Source organism: Malania oleifera, chromosome 3, assembly GCF_029873635.1.
Source record: "Malania oleifera isolate guangnan ecotype guangnan chromosome 3, ASM2987363v1, whole genome shotgun sequence".
NCBI lineage: Eukaryota > Viridiplantae > Streptophyta > Magnoliopsida > Santalales > Ximeniaceae > Malania > Malania oleifera.
In genome coordinates this window covers 22,067,581-22,083,000 of record NC_080419.1, presented here as the reverse complement: position 1 = coordinate 22,083,000, position 15,420 = coordinate 22,067,581, and the positions used below count along the sequence as shown (strand labels likewise).

Below are 15,420 nucleotides of genomic sequence, written 5' to 3'. Positions count from 1 at the left end.
AGTTCATGAATGATCCAACTGAAGAACAAATGGAAGCTATCAACTAGATACTGAGGTACCTTAAAATGACACCAAGTAAAGGCTTGTACTTTAGGAAAAACACAAGGAAAGATATTGAAGTGTTCCCTGATGCTGATAGGGCCGAATCAACACAAGGGCTCCGACCACTTCATGATTTAACAAAAGGGCTCCGACCACTGCATGCCTCTACCATTTTTTAGCATTCTCTTGTTTTTCCATGGTTCACTGTGCATTCTAAAAGCTTTAATGCCCTATTGGTATCCAACTTTCTGATAATGCTCAACAATTTTTTTGTAATTACTTCCCATCTCCTCTCTTTTCCTTTCTTTCAATTTCCTCAAACAATTGTAAGGCTTTGTCATCAAGCTCTTCAAAGAACATGCCTATGGTTTTTCTTACCGATTTCAACTTCCACAAAACCCAAACAGATACCTAATTCATGAATTGAGTGTTGTCTAAGTCCGTCATTCAAAGTATCAAAATTGGGTTGGTCTATCAATCAAATCCTCAAAGTTGGGATTAACACACAAAGTGTCATAGACGATGCTAGGGACTGGTCTGGAATAAGAGGTAATCTTTAAGCATCAATTTGACATTTAGGGGATTCTTTCTTCAAAACAGCCTCTTGAGTTTCAGTTGCTTGTGAGGAGAGATCTTGAAGGGGGACAGCCTTCCTAAAGTGAACTAACTTTTTGGCAGCTTGGTAAGGAACGTCATGTAGCTTAAAGGGAGAAAAAGAGTTGGGTTTGGACTTGAGTAATCAAGTGAGATTGTGAGGCCAAAAAGAACCCCCATATTTATAGCTCCAAAGCCCAAGTTAAGGCCCACTCTGACATCCTCAAACAAGACCAATGCATTGGGCATGCCTTTATCCTGCTTAGGGGAATCAAAAGAACCGTCTATAGCACTGCTATTCTCCCCTAAAACACTTGAAAAGGATCGCATAAGATTACTCGTCTTCTCCACCTATGAGTTGGGTGTCAAGCTGCCACTCAGCAATAGACTCAAAGGCTTTCCACAATGAGGGCAAAGGCACAAGGAATTTGATCTGTTGAGGAATGGATTCAGATCCACTTACGATGTAGTAGGCTTCTTCTCCACCTGCTAAACAACCAAAGAAGTTGAACCTTCCTTTCTGGGAGGAAAAAGACGGTGACCCAACTCGACTACCGAGGAAGTGACCCTCACCTATCCCTTGGATTCGTAACTCTCCAAAAATGCAAGGGTTCGCCAACCACCACTGCTAGTCTCCATAAACGCAAGGTAGCTCCCAAATTTGTTCAACCGCAATTGAGAAGTGAGGGTTTTATCCTTGTTCCTTGTTTGATGAGAAAACCAAGTTGCCTGGGGTATGGGTTTTTTCAAAGCCCAAAATTCCTCCCAAGATACAAGGAACCATCTAAATTCTTCCATCTCTAGGAAGATGGAGATCCTTCTTCCCTTGTGACATTTCGTGATTCGTAGGAAATAAAAACTTCTCCCCTTCAATGAACAGGTCGAAAGACTTCCTTTCAACCACCACAATACACTTCCCCCATAACTTTTGGCATCTCGTCAAGGTACTCAACAAACAAACAAACAAAGCCTTCAAGAGAGTGTGAGGTCTACGAGAGAAAAAGGCCTTCCAACAAATAACTAGAGGCCAGCTCCACATTGGAGGAGCTTGCAGTCACCAAAAAACAAAGTTTGTGAACTAGAGCCTGACACAAAGGGCAGCTTAGAACAGGAGGAAGCAAGCGAGCACCAAAAGAACAAAGAAGGCAACTTTGACTAAGAGAAAGCTGGCGAGTACCAAAAAGCAAAGAGAAAGGTCAAGGAAATAATCAATGAAGATGGCCCAATGTGCATGGGGGGGGGGGGGGGTTCAAGCTAGGGCTTACGGCGAGAGGACAAGAAGAGGGCTGCTCAAGCGAGAGAGAGGGAAGGTGATGTCAAAAGGGATCTCCTTTTTGTGGACCAACAATGTATATCAATCTTTAATAACTCTATTAAAAACAACCAATCAAATAAAAGCTTTAATTTTAGAGAAAACTTTAGCCTTCCAAAAACTATGATAGAAAGAAAAAGAGAAATTCTCCCAGATAAAAAACTCAAAAGAAAGATTTGCAAGAGAAATCTCCCAAAGATTCCAACACCACTTCCCACCATCCCCCCTATTGGAAGGATAATAACCCTCCAATCCTCTCATCAATGATGCAAGTTCTACCGCCTCTTTATCATTAAAAGCTCTATGGAAATGGAAATCCCAAGAAAAGTTCTCCCTGTTAGAAATCAAAAAAGAAGAGACAGCACCATTATGAAAGGAAGAAAGTTGATACAAATGAAGAAAAAACAAAAGAGTTTGAATCCCCCACCCATGAACAAATAACAACCACCACCACCACCACCACCAAACAGCAATAATAGTTTATAGGATAAAAAACACTGACCTCACCCTAAGGTTGGCAAAAAGACATGGACCTCCCCCTAGGGTTTCAAAAATCCAAGGAACCTCCCTAGAGATTTCAAAATTTTCAAAGACCTCCCTTAAGGTTTTACCAAAAAGACACAGGCCTCTCCTTATATTTGGCAAATAGACAAACTTTTTTAGGGGTATAAGTGTCCTAATAATCAAATTTCATGTGAGGCTTATGGGATTTTTGAAGCCTCAAGGGAGGACTTTGGCTTTCTCCCTAGTTTTTAATAATAATTAACAATTATAGTTAATAGTAATAAATAACAATCAGTGTAATAAAAACGTAATGGGCAATTATGTCTTGGAAAGGAGAATGGTAAGGACATTTCTGTCTTGTCAATTTTGTTCCATTGAGAGGTGGTTTTTGACTTTATGAGTTTTGGGATAATCTTGAATTCCCAAGGAATTCAAATACATGTGATGCAAGATTACCATGCGTGTTCTAAAATTAATTTGGCGGCCATATTCTCAATCCCGGATAATCCAAGCTAAATATACCCTCGTTATTAATTATAAAATATAGTTAAAAACAAATAATATTATTAAGAATTACAAATTAATTATTGTAAAGAATTTAAAATAATACAATATTAATCCAAAAAAAAAAACAGAAACAAAAAACTAGAAAATAAAAAAGAAAATCAAATGAAAAAAAAAAAAAATCACAGCACTTCAATTTCTTACTTTTGAGGTGGCCTTAGAAGCAACCTATAATAGCAAGAAGTGAAAGATTGAGAGTTGTGTTGATTGAACAGGGATGTGCAAACACCTCACTCTTGTTTGGATTAAATTTTCAAGCTCAAAACCATGTTTTTTTGCCGCACATTGAAAGAGATTGGGGCGTGTGAACACCACTCTTGTTTAATTCAATTTAAAGCTCAAAATCATGTTTTTTAAGCTATTGGTAGGTCTATGCTGAAGTAAGCTGGAGTTGAGCATGGGGACCGATGCAGTTACTACGGGCAATTTTTTCGTAACTAATGGTTGATATTTATGAAACGATCACAATTTAAAAGCCATGCTCTTCAATATAGACATGGTTGAGCATGCTTGGAAAAAAAAATTCACAGCCACTAAGGCCGCTTCCCGCTGTATAACAACTTCTAGTCCCACTTCTCGCCCCCCTTGATTGTTAATGTGACGCTACTCATGACCATTATTCAAGACCATGGCCCTAACACAGTTGAAAGCAATCTAAAAAAGACCTAGGCACTAAAGCAGAAATGAACTTAAAACTTCTTATAAAAAAAACCTGTGCAAAATTAAACTTACAAAACGCTTACCCCTAGTTTTTGGACAAATATAACATGAACACCCAAAACTAGATCAGACAGTTAAACAGATACTTGTTTCTATAATTCACCTGCAATGGAGAACTTTCATCTTCTAAACTCTTTGCCAACTTGACAGTTGTGTTGTGTTCTTCCTCAATGTGAAATTGCTTGCAGAGTGAGACATTTCCAGAAATGGGATTTCGATTGACAAGCAAGGACTCTGACAAAGATTTCCTACCAGAACCATGTTGTTCAATTGCAGATGCTAGATTTTGTCTGGCCACCGAAGTAGCTGGACCTTGGGAGGCACCAGTATTTAGTTGAGAAACCAACCCTCTAGATGACGAGTGATTTTCAGAAAGCAGAAGTCCTTGGCCTCTATTTGAATTTAATTGCCGACCCATGTTCGAATCATTTTTTTCCATTGTCAGTACTTCAACCTGTAATAACAAACCATAAAACAAGATTCATGATTTAATAGATACCATTGATGATTTTAAAATGTACTATATAAGCTGACGCCTTTAGAGAAGGGGGAAAAAACTCAATTTCCATTTTCAACCTGATTTGATGGCTCCTTCTTGGTTCCCCCAAATGCAACAAGGAAATCCTTTTCCTTGTGCTGCACCAGCACAAGGCTAAATCCCTGCAGAACAGATGTCCTTGAGAAAACATGCCAAGAGAAATATATGAAGCAAAAAGTGCACACATAGCAGTGGGAAAAGAAGCTTCATGACAACAGTGAAAATGTTCAACTTGATACATAAATTAAAAATCTGATGAACCAATACATTGAGCAGCACAAAAATGGATGGTGAAATCCTAAATTTGCATCTTATACTTTATATTCTAAATGGACAGCCAAGTCAGGTTGACAATCGTATTGTTTGAGACCCTTCTTAAGCAAGCAATTGTGGAGGGAGTTGATTGCCATCCACTTCAACAACAAAACCACACATAGACAGAGAGACCCAACAAAAGCCAGTTAAAACCATTCTGTAGAACAAACCAACAATGACCTAAAACTTTATATCTGCACCATTGGTATTCCCCCTCTCATAGCTGTAACTCAAACAGATAGTGTTAGAATTCTTAAATTGGGTGAAGTGGGTGTGTCGGATAAATTCTACTAGATCCTCAGATTAACTCATCATTTCTCAAACTGATTTGTCGTGTCATTCTTCACAGATCAGAGTGTTTACCCTACAACAATTTCAAATTCACACCAGAATTAGTGGTACCTTAACTACAATCTCAAATGTTTTAAAAAACAATTAAGCTGATAGGGTTGATAAGGATGGGCGCCTGCCTTGTGTGGGCATGTGTGTGAGTTTTACATGTATTTGATGAATAAATAGCAGGTGTGTGCCTAGAGGTTGGAGCTATGAAAATATGAAAGAAAATGGGACTTCAGACTTTAAAAATCAAAATATATAAGAAGCTGTTAACTGCTCCCCTTCCAGTCAACACAGATTAGCTAATTAGCTAATTAGTTTACTTTAAAGTCGACAGGTAATAGAAAAGGGTAAGCAAATTAGCTAATTGATCTTGTGATTGATGAACCAAGACCATTAATATTGAAGACTTGAAGTTGAAAGTATGGAATTTTTCATTGCCACATAGTGTTTGACATCATTGATTGTTTCTACAAAGACATGTCCCATTAATATGAAAATCTAAAAGCTGACTATAAAAGACTTGATATTTAATCTAGGCCTTTGTTTTGGCTGCAGTCCCATTCAGAGATAGCAGGAGAACCACCATTCCTTCCCCTAAATAAGGGAGTGTGTCACATGGATATTTTAGCAGAGAAAGAATCTGGCTTGACATCGAAATGAATGAAGTTCAAATAATAATATTGGAAGTAGAAAAGCTGCTCTGATAGCTGACCACATGTAACAAAGCAAGGGCAAAACTCACAGAGCAATGGCAGAACTCACCTTGTTGGCAATGATAGAAGATGGAGAAGATGCAATAGCTACAGTCCAATCAACTTTTAACACATCAAAAATCAAGGTCTCTGCATGTCCTGGAGAGAGAGAGAGAGAGAGAGAGCATATAAATTAATAAACATTGTCAGTCAGTGAAATTCTCAATGCAAATTCAGATGTTAAGCATAGTAGGGATCTTACTAATTATTATATGTCTCAATCCTTTTAATTGGAGCATGAATAATGCAAAATTCAAATCAAGACTTAATCTCAAGGCTGCGTTTTTCCCCCCATGGTATTAACCACCTTCAAATTAAGCGGCTTTTCAATAGTCATCTTCAATCAACATATTTATTCCATGGGTTGGTATTTCATTTGGTTCACGGACTCTTCCAAGATTCCCAGTAATGAAGATGTCTATGGCATGCCATTCCACATCTTTTGGGGCTGGAAAATGACTCGGTATTAATCACACATTCCCTAGGAACAAAGATCCCCCCAAAATATGGGGAACCATTCCCATCCCACCCATGGGGGCATCATCTTAAATTCCCAGGGGCAGTCTATTAGTTTTCCTTTCTACTGCTAGTATGTATTAAATTTTATTTTAGGGTATTAATGTACAGTTAAAGCTTACAAGTGTGTTTCCAGACCTGCCCGATTCCAAATTTCAAATGAGATATAATGAAGGCGAATATTTTGGGCATCATCATGTGTGTGTATATATTAATTATATATAATAAAAGAACTCCCAAATCAGGATTTCAGATAACCTGAAATAACATACTCTACTGCTAGTATGTATTAAATTTTATTTTAGGGTATTAATGTACAGTTAAAGCTTACAAGTGTGTTTCCAGACCTGCCCGATTCCAAATTTCAAATGAGATATAATGAAGGCGAATATTTTGGGCATCATCATGTGTGTGTATATAGTAATTATATATAATAAAAGAACTCCCAAATCAGGATTTCAGATAACCTGAAATAACATACTCATGCTGAATGAAGATCAGAAAAAAAGGATCAATAAGTCACTTATTGTGACTTAGCAAATCTCATATGGCATGAACCCATCACAACAAAGGGGATTAATCAACTAGCGCTTGTGACCTCACAGAGAGTTGCAACATGAGATGAACAGTTCATAACAACAATAGAAACGCGTGCTCTTTCAAATTTGCAACATGAAGAAACAGGTTATAGAAGTTCAAGCAGAAGTTATTAGCAATGAACACTTTACGTTTTTTCCTGCTCCCGCCTCCAACGATATACCATTTAGTTCCGCATAAAACTCCACAACAACCAGCTCTTGGGGATGGATGGAACCCACGGGGTTTAAGTCGTGACCATACCATCTGAGATAAATGCACATCTCAAAAATTGCAGCTAAAGAAAATGTAATTTTGCATCTGTAAAAAAGGTAACCATTTGACCGCAATATACAGTAACACTGTAATATTTACTTGAAAAGTCAAAAGGGATTTATTTTACACACCGTCTCAAAATCAAGAGAGTACAAGTCATTCAATGTCTTAGACTTGGATGTTCCTCCAAAAATGAGAAGAATTCTATCATCATAAAGAGCTGCCACATGGTTGGATCTTGGTGATGGTCCCGGTCCTCTTTACATAGTTAACAAAAGATCCTCATTTAATCATCTCTAAGTAAACAAATATGACAAATAACAAAGAAACAAATAGCAAAAAATAGTAAGAATATGAATACAGTACACCAAGGTCCACTCACGTGCAATGAAGAGGGAGCCACGTCAAAGACTTTAGATCAAACATATGTAGGTCATTCAGCTTTCTCCTTTTAGAATCTTCACCCCCAAATAGAATTAAGACGGAACTTGCCTTAACAATGCTGTGACCGCTGCGGGCAACCTTTGATGCAGATTTTTTTAGTAAAACTGTTTTATTTCCATGTAATAATACACTAGGAATTCATATACAATGACTATTTTGTATAGGCATATACAGTGGCTACATGAGAAGCACCACAACCACAAAAAGATAAGAAAGAAATGAAGCAGGAATGGGTAGCATAACATAACGGTAACAGGTGTAGCATGAAGCAAGAGTAGTGGATGTTACATGACAAGAAGCGGGTGTAACAGTCTTGAATTTTTTTCAAACACACACAATCTTATGTTTATTGATATTTTTGCATGTTTTAAGCTCTTAACTCTTCTTATAAAGAGTTTTTACCCTACATTTGTCTCGTTGAATGTCTATTCCATGGAATAGATTAGTTATAATGATTAGTTACAATTAGTTACACAAAAAATTATATTGATACCATAAAACAAATAACAATGTGAAACTTTTTATGAGTCTAAAACAAGGACTAGACAAGGAATAACTATTCCCAAATTTCGCCATTAGAATGTTTATCCCTTTCTTATTACAAGTTAAATGAAATAATAAGGAACACACAAAGAATAGCCATTCCTTGCATTCTCAAAATTTTTACGATAATCCATCTTATTTCAAGGTATATCCATTCGTGAACCAAACTTTAGTGTATTTTGGGTTCTTTAGTTGAACTTACTAACATAGTTTAACAAGAACAACAAATTCTACATTTTTTTTTCAAACCTATATTGACAAAAAAATTATATATATATATATATATATATATATACTTTTTCATTTTTTCACTAATCATATGTTTGATAAATTAATTAATAGACAAAATTTATTACACACTTCACTGACCTATTAGGCAGCATAAAACATACCAATAAAACAAAAATTATAATTTTCCTTTATTTTATTTGTTAAAGTAATAAAAATATAATAAATTCAGATAACAAGTTATATTGCACAACTATAACTAAGTTTTAAAATTATAAGATATAATCATAAATTTATCACTGAATAGATAAAGTACAAACAACTTGAACAAGAAAACTAAAAAAGAAAAATAAGGTTTTAGTTGAAAAATATAGAAAAGAAAATTCAAATTACTAATACTCCCAAAATATTTTTTAAAATAAAATTTTCATAATTGTTAATTAATGCATCTATTGTGAACATTAAAAAAAATAATTTTGTATCATTACATCCTCATAATCTCCTCTCTTCCCCTTCACATAGCTTACTAGAAACAATTTATGGAAGGGGGATAAAAGAAAGATGAGGAGAAAAAGTAAAAAATAGAAAATTCCTTTTAATGTAGTAGTCCTGTAGCAGTTGCATAACAGCTGTAGCGGCTGTTATGTAATGGTAGCAGTCCATAACAGCCGCTTTGGCTCGTGATTTTTCTTCCCACCTATTTAGCGGTGCGTAATGGTATCAGATACCCAAAAAACTGTATGTAACGGTCACAGCCACTATTTAAAACCATATTGCGAAGCCAAGGTATATGCTATGTGACTCTTTGATTTTCAGACGAACAGATTTGAAAAAATTGTTGCCAGAAAAGATAATGAATGCACACGACCAGTATATGTATATATATATATAGCTAAGAGTGAGAGATCTTTGAAACGGCCAAAGTCCTCTGCACACCAAACATCAAGGAGGGTACTACTGCCCCTCAAATAAGCAAGGTGAAAAGCCCTCTACTATTGGACACTAAACTTGCTTTCTGATTAGCTTATCTGGAGACTCAACCACAATACATCCAAAGAAAATATAAAGATACCTAATCTCTTTCAAATTCCAGATGTGCCAAGAGCCTTTGCTAAAGAATTAGCTCAGTTGCAAATTGTAACAGACAAATTGGTTTCCACCAATAATATAATTGCTTACACTACAATAATAAAACAAAATAATGACAATAAAAAAGAGAAGCATTTTAAAGGCATTATGGTGCAACAAGCAGAAAAGAATTTAAGGATAATGAACCAAAACTAACAAAAAAAAAAAGCAAAACCTACACAAATCACCCACATGACAATTATCAGGTTCAATAACAGTAACAGTAGAAATAGTAGTTGCAGAAAGTGGTAGTAGTAGGAGCAGCAGCAGCAGCAAGAGCCACATGTGATCCTAATTCCAATCCCATTTCATCCTTCAGCAAAATCTAAACCCTTCATCATTACAACACACATATATACAATTATGAATGTTCAAATATTTATCCCCATCAAAAAGCATAAGTTCTGTATCATATTTCTGGGTAATTAGAAGCAACAAAATGTTCATTATCAGGTTTGGTAATAAATATAGTAATAACTAGAAAGCAATAGTGGGAGCAGCAGCAGCTGCCACACATGTCCAAATTCCAAGTACAATGTATCTTTTCGCACAATCTAAACTCTTCATAATTACAACACATAACTATAAATATCCAAAATTCAAATAATTATCCCCAGAAATATAATTTCCATATCATATATCAAGGAAATGAGAAGCAACAAAATGTTTGGTCTTCTAAAACTTCTTTTAGTCAAAAAGAGTACCGGTATGTCTCCCTTAGCTTCCATAAGCGACCAGCATTCTGTTTCTGTGTCAAATGCCCACACTAGAGATGCCAAAAAGGGAATGGGTAAAACTTGACATTATATATAGAGAAAAAAGAGTGGAATTACGCATTAAATCCACAATGAACAAATAGAAATCCAACCTGAAACTCTGTCACTTCCAGGATACGTTTTTCCTCCGATCAAGAGTGCCTTCTGCCCCCAGGAAACCTAGTTAAGAAAAATAGACAAAATGCTTTCAAAGAATAGCTTCACATGCCACCATCAAAACACAATAATAAATCAGTTAACCAAATATCAAGAAATATCCACATGCCCTTTTCCTTTATTTTATTTTTTATTGAAGGCACCGAAATCCCTTTTATTAATTTCTTTGCTCTAGCAATTAATTATCTGCATCTTCCTAACTATGAGGGTGGGCCTTCAATCAACGGTAAGGTTGCTCCTTCATAACCAATTGGTCACATGTTTTTTGAGTTCAAGAATACAGCCTCTGCTTAAAAGAAGGGGTAAGGCTGTGTAATACTGTGACAAAGCTCCCCTACCCTTGCAAAGCGGAAAGCCTTCGGGCCCAGGGATGCCTATCTTCCTAATTATAGTGCACAAAATGTCTATTCCACAAGGCTTTCCATCCTCTAAAGTGCAATGGTTTCCATTCAGACGCAGTGCATAATAAGAGTGCAGATTCTATACTTGCAAGTGTCAAGAGATAGAGGAACCTAATAATTATCAACATAACAAACCTATCCACTCAATATCAACCACAGTGCAGCATCTTAATTCCACAAGATTCTCTAAAATGCAATGGCTTCCATTCAGATGCATTGGTTCATAAGAGTGCATGAGCATGACTCTGTACTTTGTAAGTGCCTATAGTTTGAGGAAACTGTTCTTGATCATCATAAAATATCAGTCCTCTCAATAGATCAACCACACTGTTTGTATCTGGTTTTTACGTACACTATTTCACATTGATTTCAAAACTTCTTGTCAAAGGGGCTCACATCCATCGCAGCAAAAAATTTTCAGCATGTTGTTCACTGACTTTCTCTTTTATTGCAACTGCAATGCAAAGTTTCCAAAAACTAAATTTCCTCAAATATTTATTTTAAACATGTGCGGGTATCCAAAGCACTGTATAGGACAAACACCTAATTTCATATAATACAGAGCAACTCTAATTTGGCATTGCAGTCTAGGATACAATGCACAAATAATGCAGTACAATATTGCTAACAATGAGATACAAGGTTATACCAAATTATGACCCTTGCATGCGGGGATTTTTAGTGGCAGATTGGTTGGAGAAAGATAAAGTTTTGATGAAGCAGTGGTCCAGGAAAATCTGTCAAAATCAAGCACCTGAAAACAAAACCAAAGCTTCAGCAAACCAGCCATAAACTCATTACACAAACAACAAAACTGAAAAAGTAATAATAATAAAAAGAAATCATCATATGAATACTACAGTGGATTACTGTGTGATAATGTTTGTTATTTTGTAATGGTTAATTGTGCTCTAGTTTCACCAAGAATTCATATTCAATTTCATTTACCTGTACATCTTCTAACAATCCATTTCCAGATTCACCACCAACAACCACCATTTTGTTCCCAACAATAGCGGCTGCATGCTATTTGAAAAAGTGTAATGTTTTGGGAATAGGAAAATATATCAGAAACATGTTATTGAAAGCTAGCTTAGCATTGAAACTAAAGAATGTTTTACATTGAAACGGGGTGTAGGCTTGTCCCCAGCAATTGATAACACCATCCAATTCTCAGAGTTCCCTGATGCACAGTTTTTGTTCAGTTCGGGGGCAGCAGATGAACACTGGCAGCTGAGTTCATCAGAACTACTACTCACAGGTGCCACAACTTCATCCTGTGGCACTTGAAGAGCTTAATATGCATAATTAGTGTTGGAAAACTAACAGAAAATAAGTTGATAGCCTTACATTGGAATTGTTATTACGTTTGGGGTGTCTTATAGGACTTTTAGTTCCCTGAGCAGAGTCCGAGAGCTGAACTTTCAACCTGAAGCAAAACAGTACAAAAGAAAAAAAAAAAAAAAAAAGCACTGCTCAGTAACATAGTGGAAACTAGCTCTTTGTTGGCTTAGAGTCATAAAAAAATTCCAAGTTATCTTCTTTCTCCACTAGAATTTAAAAAGCCAAATAAGTAGTCTTCTCCATTACCTCTACCATCTTTTCAAGCTACAACGTTTCCAGGAATATTAATTTCAATAGGACTGCCTTCAAGGTGGGTCTAAGAAATACTGGTATGCTAATGCTATTAGCTATTCGCGGTACTAACTTCACTTCTTAAGTATCTAAGGCCTTAGCATTTCAGAAGCATTTTCTTGCCAACCAAATATGTACCTCATCAATATTTCAGCATCGTTGATTGCAATGAATCACAATCCACTTTTTTCACAAAAGATCTAGCAATTCAAGCTCAGACGGCCAAAAAGACTAAGCCCGTATACTTGCACATTGTTGCAGTCAATTTTTTTCATTCACAGGGCATAGTCTTGCCGTCAAATAGGAGCCGTGCATTATGTTTGACAAAAAGGTCCACATAAAATGATTGGAGTTGATTCGACCGACCTACGGTCTCTAACTAGAGTAGGAACTCTGTCTCCTTTTTTCTTTTTTCTTTGGTTTGTAATTTGTATACTCAATTTTCCACTAAAGAAAGAATTTCAAAATTTTTACAGGAAATAAACGCTTTCAGACCACAAGCTGAAATTTCAAAACAAAAACACGATAATTACAGACTCACCTCCCAAGCTTCATCCGCCTCCTCGAGAGCCCGAACATTTTCTCAAGTCAAAGCTTCAACAGCTAAAACCTCAACCACAACCCCAACCACCACATAACAAAACCCTAGCATTTCACAAATGAAGCCACACCAATGACATTATCATCACAAAATCCAAAACGAACTCACTCACATCACCACATTTGGCAAGTAGAACAAAAAACAAATAACCACTCCAAGACCTTCCGGGGAAAAAGAAAACAACAAAAATAAAACAGCGAAGAGTCAATACTTATGAGCATACATTTACTTGAGCACTTCCTCAGGTCAGTTCACCTAGGGTTCTTTAGCGATTCTAAGACGAACCGAGTCCTTCGAAGTTCGAAACCGTGAAGCTTCTGAAAGCTTTGGTCTCTGAGATTGCAAGCGATGATTGCACAGGTAATGGAGATTACAGTGGAGATTTTCTGTGAACGGGAGCTGGAGATAGTGAGACTGCTTACTTGCTTGCTGGAGGGAGAGAGAGAGAGAGAGAGAGAGAGAGAGCAATTTAATAATGATGGAGTTCTTATAGGCGTAGCCTGGTGATGCTAGTGTCCCCCTTGGAAGAGCGAGAGAGTGAGCTGTATTTCAGAGATGCGCAGGATAGCGTTCTGTTTGTTTGTTTGTGCGGTGGTTGGTTAGTTAGACTAGGGAAGAGCGGATTGGATTGATGGCGAGGCGGATTCTAAGTTGCGCTGGGGGGGGGGGGGGGGTTGCTGAGAGTGCACCGTGTAAGGGGTAAACTAAAAGTGCCGGCCGACCGTTTGTGGGGTGGTAAGTGCCGCTGGCTAGTGAATCGAGGCAGGTAAAACTGAAAGGGCGGGCAGCGGGTAGCGGGTAGCGGGCAGCGGGCAGCAAAAGTATTCATTGCGTGCGGAAAGGAGCCCAACTTTTTTTATATTGGGAATTGGAGCGAGTGGGGATCAAAAAGGAATCTCCATCAGTCACGTGACGTACCCGAAGGGGACAAAATGCTAAGGGCCTGTTTGGAAGGGTTTTTTTCCATTTTAATTTTATTATTTAATAAGATATATTAACTTTGATGTAATCACAATAGAGGGTGAATTAAGAATTTAAAAATTATCACCTAAGTCAATTGGTTTAACAGCAGTATTACACAACTTATCATCAGTCTATGCAATTAATAAATAAACATACACACTCCCAGGATGTGGTTCAAGTGGTAGTGCGGGTTATGGAAGTGCCTTTCACGAGATCAGGTATTCAAACCCTCTCGGGCTTGTTTTCGCCCGTGGACTCTTGAATTTATCCTCCCTTTGGAGTTGTGGGGTCAACTTTAAGGGGCGCAGGATTAGTCACGTGGACCGTAAAACGGATGCGTGGATACCCAGTGCGTATTCCAAAAAAAAATAAAAATAAATAAATAAACATACACGTACAGTAAAGTAAAGTGTGGAAAAAATAAATAATATACACGATATGTTGTCGAGGTTCGGCCAAAGTGCCTACATCCCCGCCTTGACTAACAAGTATAAGGATTACCACTATAGGCTCACTTAATGGGTGGAGCGGTACCTAAACAATCAGGTAAATTAGCACAGAACTGACCTCAACCTTTACAACCAGGTCAATTAACACAGGACTGACATTAACTTACACAATCCTTCTGGGCTGGATTACCGCCCCCTCAGGCCACGCCTGAAATATAACAGATTTCTTAATAAAATTTGTGTACAACAAATGTGTTTCTCAACTAAGCAAATATGTACTACAATACGTACAGTATAATTAATGCACTACCAAAAGATAGGCTTTGATAAGCTCAGTGTAGTATAAGTGTCTACTCTCAAATATTTTATGCAAATATTGCAATCAATGCATGAGAGTGTAAATGATATGATTTTTGTGTTAAATAATGATTTCAATCACAATGCACAAATAAAATCACAAGCACACTTCAAATATCTCAACAAATAATTTTTCTCAATATAAATCACAAGAGGTATTCAAAAATGGTTTGTAAAATATTTATTTGATCTTTGTAATAAAATGATAATATTAATCAAAAGGAACAAAATATTAAATATTACTTTGTTTGGGGGAAAAATTCCTACGTAATCTCGTAAGATGGTCCCATAAAATTTAAATTAACCTCGCAGGACCATCCTGCGAGATTTAAACGGTTAGGGAAACTGGTGTGGTGACGCATAGCATTCAAATCTCGCAGGATGGTCCTACAAGATTTACATGGTTATTTGCATGGTTGTAAAGACCCAAACCCGTAATAAGCTGGGTTCATTGACGAAGGAGTCACGTTCATCGACGAAGTCCTTCAGAGCCTCGTCGACGAGCAAATACTGAGTGGGTCAGAGAAATATTCGGAATTGGGCTCGGCGACGAAGGAATGGCTTTGTCGACGAGCTGTGTGGCGGATTCGTCGACGAAGACGCCACCTCGTCGACGAGTTTGACTCAATCAAAGGCCCCATAAATATCTATTTTGGTTGCTTAGAAGCTACGTTTCTCCCAAATCTCTCTT

The 15,420-nt window shown here is 37.1% G+C and overlaps 1 protein-coding gene across 2 annotated transcripts in view; it reads right to left on the bottom strand.

Annotated features, from left to right (window-relative positions):
• The window catches only part of LOC131150888 (acyl-CoA-binding domain-containing protein 6), a 27,048-nt gene extending 13,347 nt beyond the window's left edge, over positions 1-13,701 (bottom strand). The window contains exons 1-14 of one of the 2 annotated variants that reach the window (XM_058101946.1): positions 13,184-13,701; positions 12,901-13,004; positions 12,075-12,153; positions 11,846-12,001; positions 11,673-11,750; positions 11,374-11,478; positions 10,260-10,326; positions 10,096-10,157; positions 7,431-7,570; positions 7,180-7,306; positions 6,925-7,039; positions 5,691-5,779; positions 4,313-4,396; positions 3,840-4,190 (exon numbers count right to left, since the gene is read on the bottom strand). In XM_058101946.1, coding sequence (XP_057957929.1) covers positions 3,840-4,190; positions 4,313-4,396; positions 5,691-5,779; positions 6,925-7,039; positions 7,180-7,306; positions 7,431-7,570; positions 10,096-10,157; positions 10,260-10,326; positions 11,374-11,478; positions 11,673-11,750; positions 11,846-12,001; positions 12,075-12,153; positions 12,901-12,938 — 1,491 coding nt within the window. In that variant the 5' untranslated portion in view covers positions 12,939-13,004; positions 13,184-13,701. Of the gene's footprint in view, positions 1-3,839; positions 4,191-4,312; positions 4,397-5,690; positions 5,780-6,924; positions 7,040-7,179; positions 7,307-7,430; positions 7,571-10,095; positions 10,158-10,259; positions 10,327-11,373; positions 11,479-11,672; positions 11,751-11,845; positions 12,002-12,074; positions 12,154-12,900; positions 13,005-13,183 lie in introns of those variants that run through there. The other variant, XM_058101947.1, reaches the window with a different exon arrangement.
• Between the last annotated feature and the right edge of the window lie 1,719 nt (positions 13,702-15,420).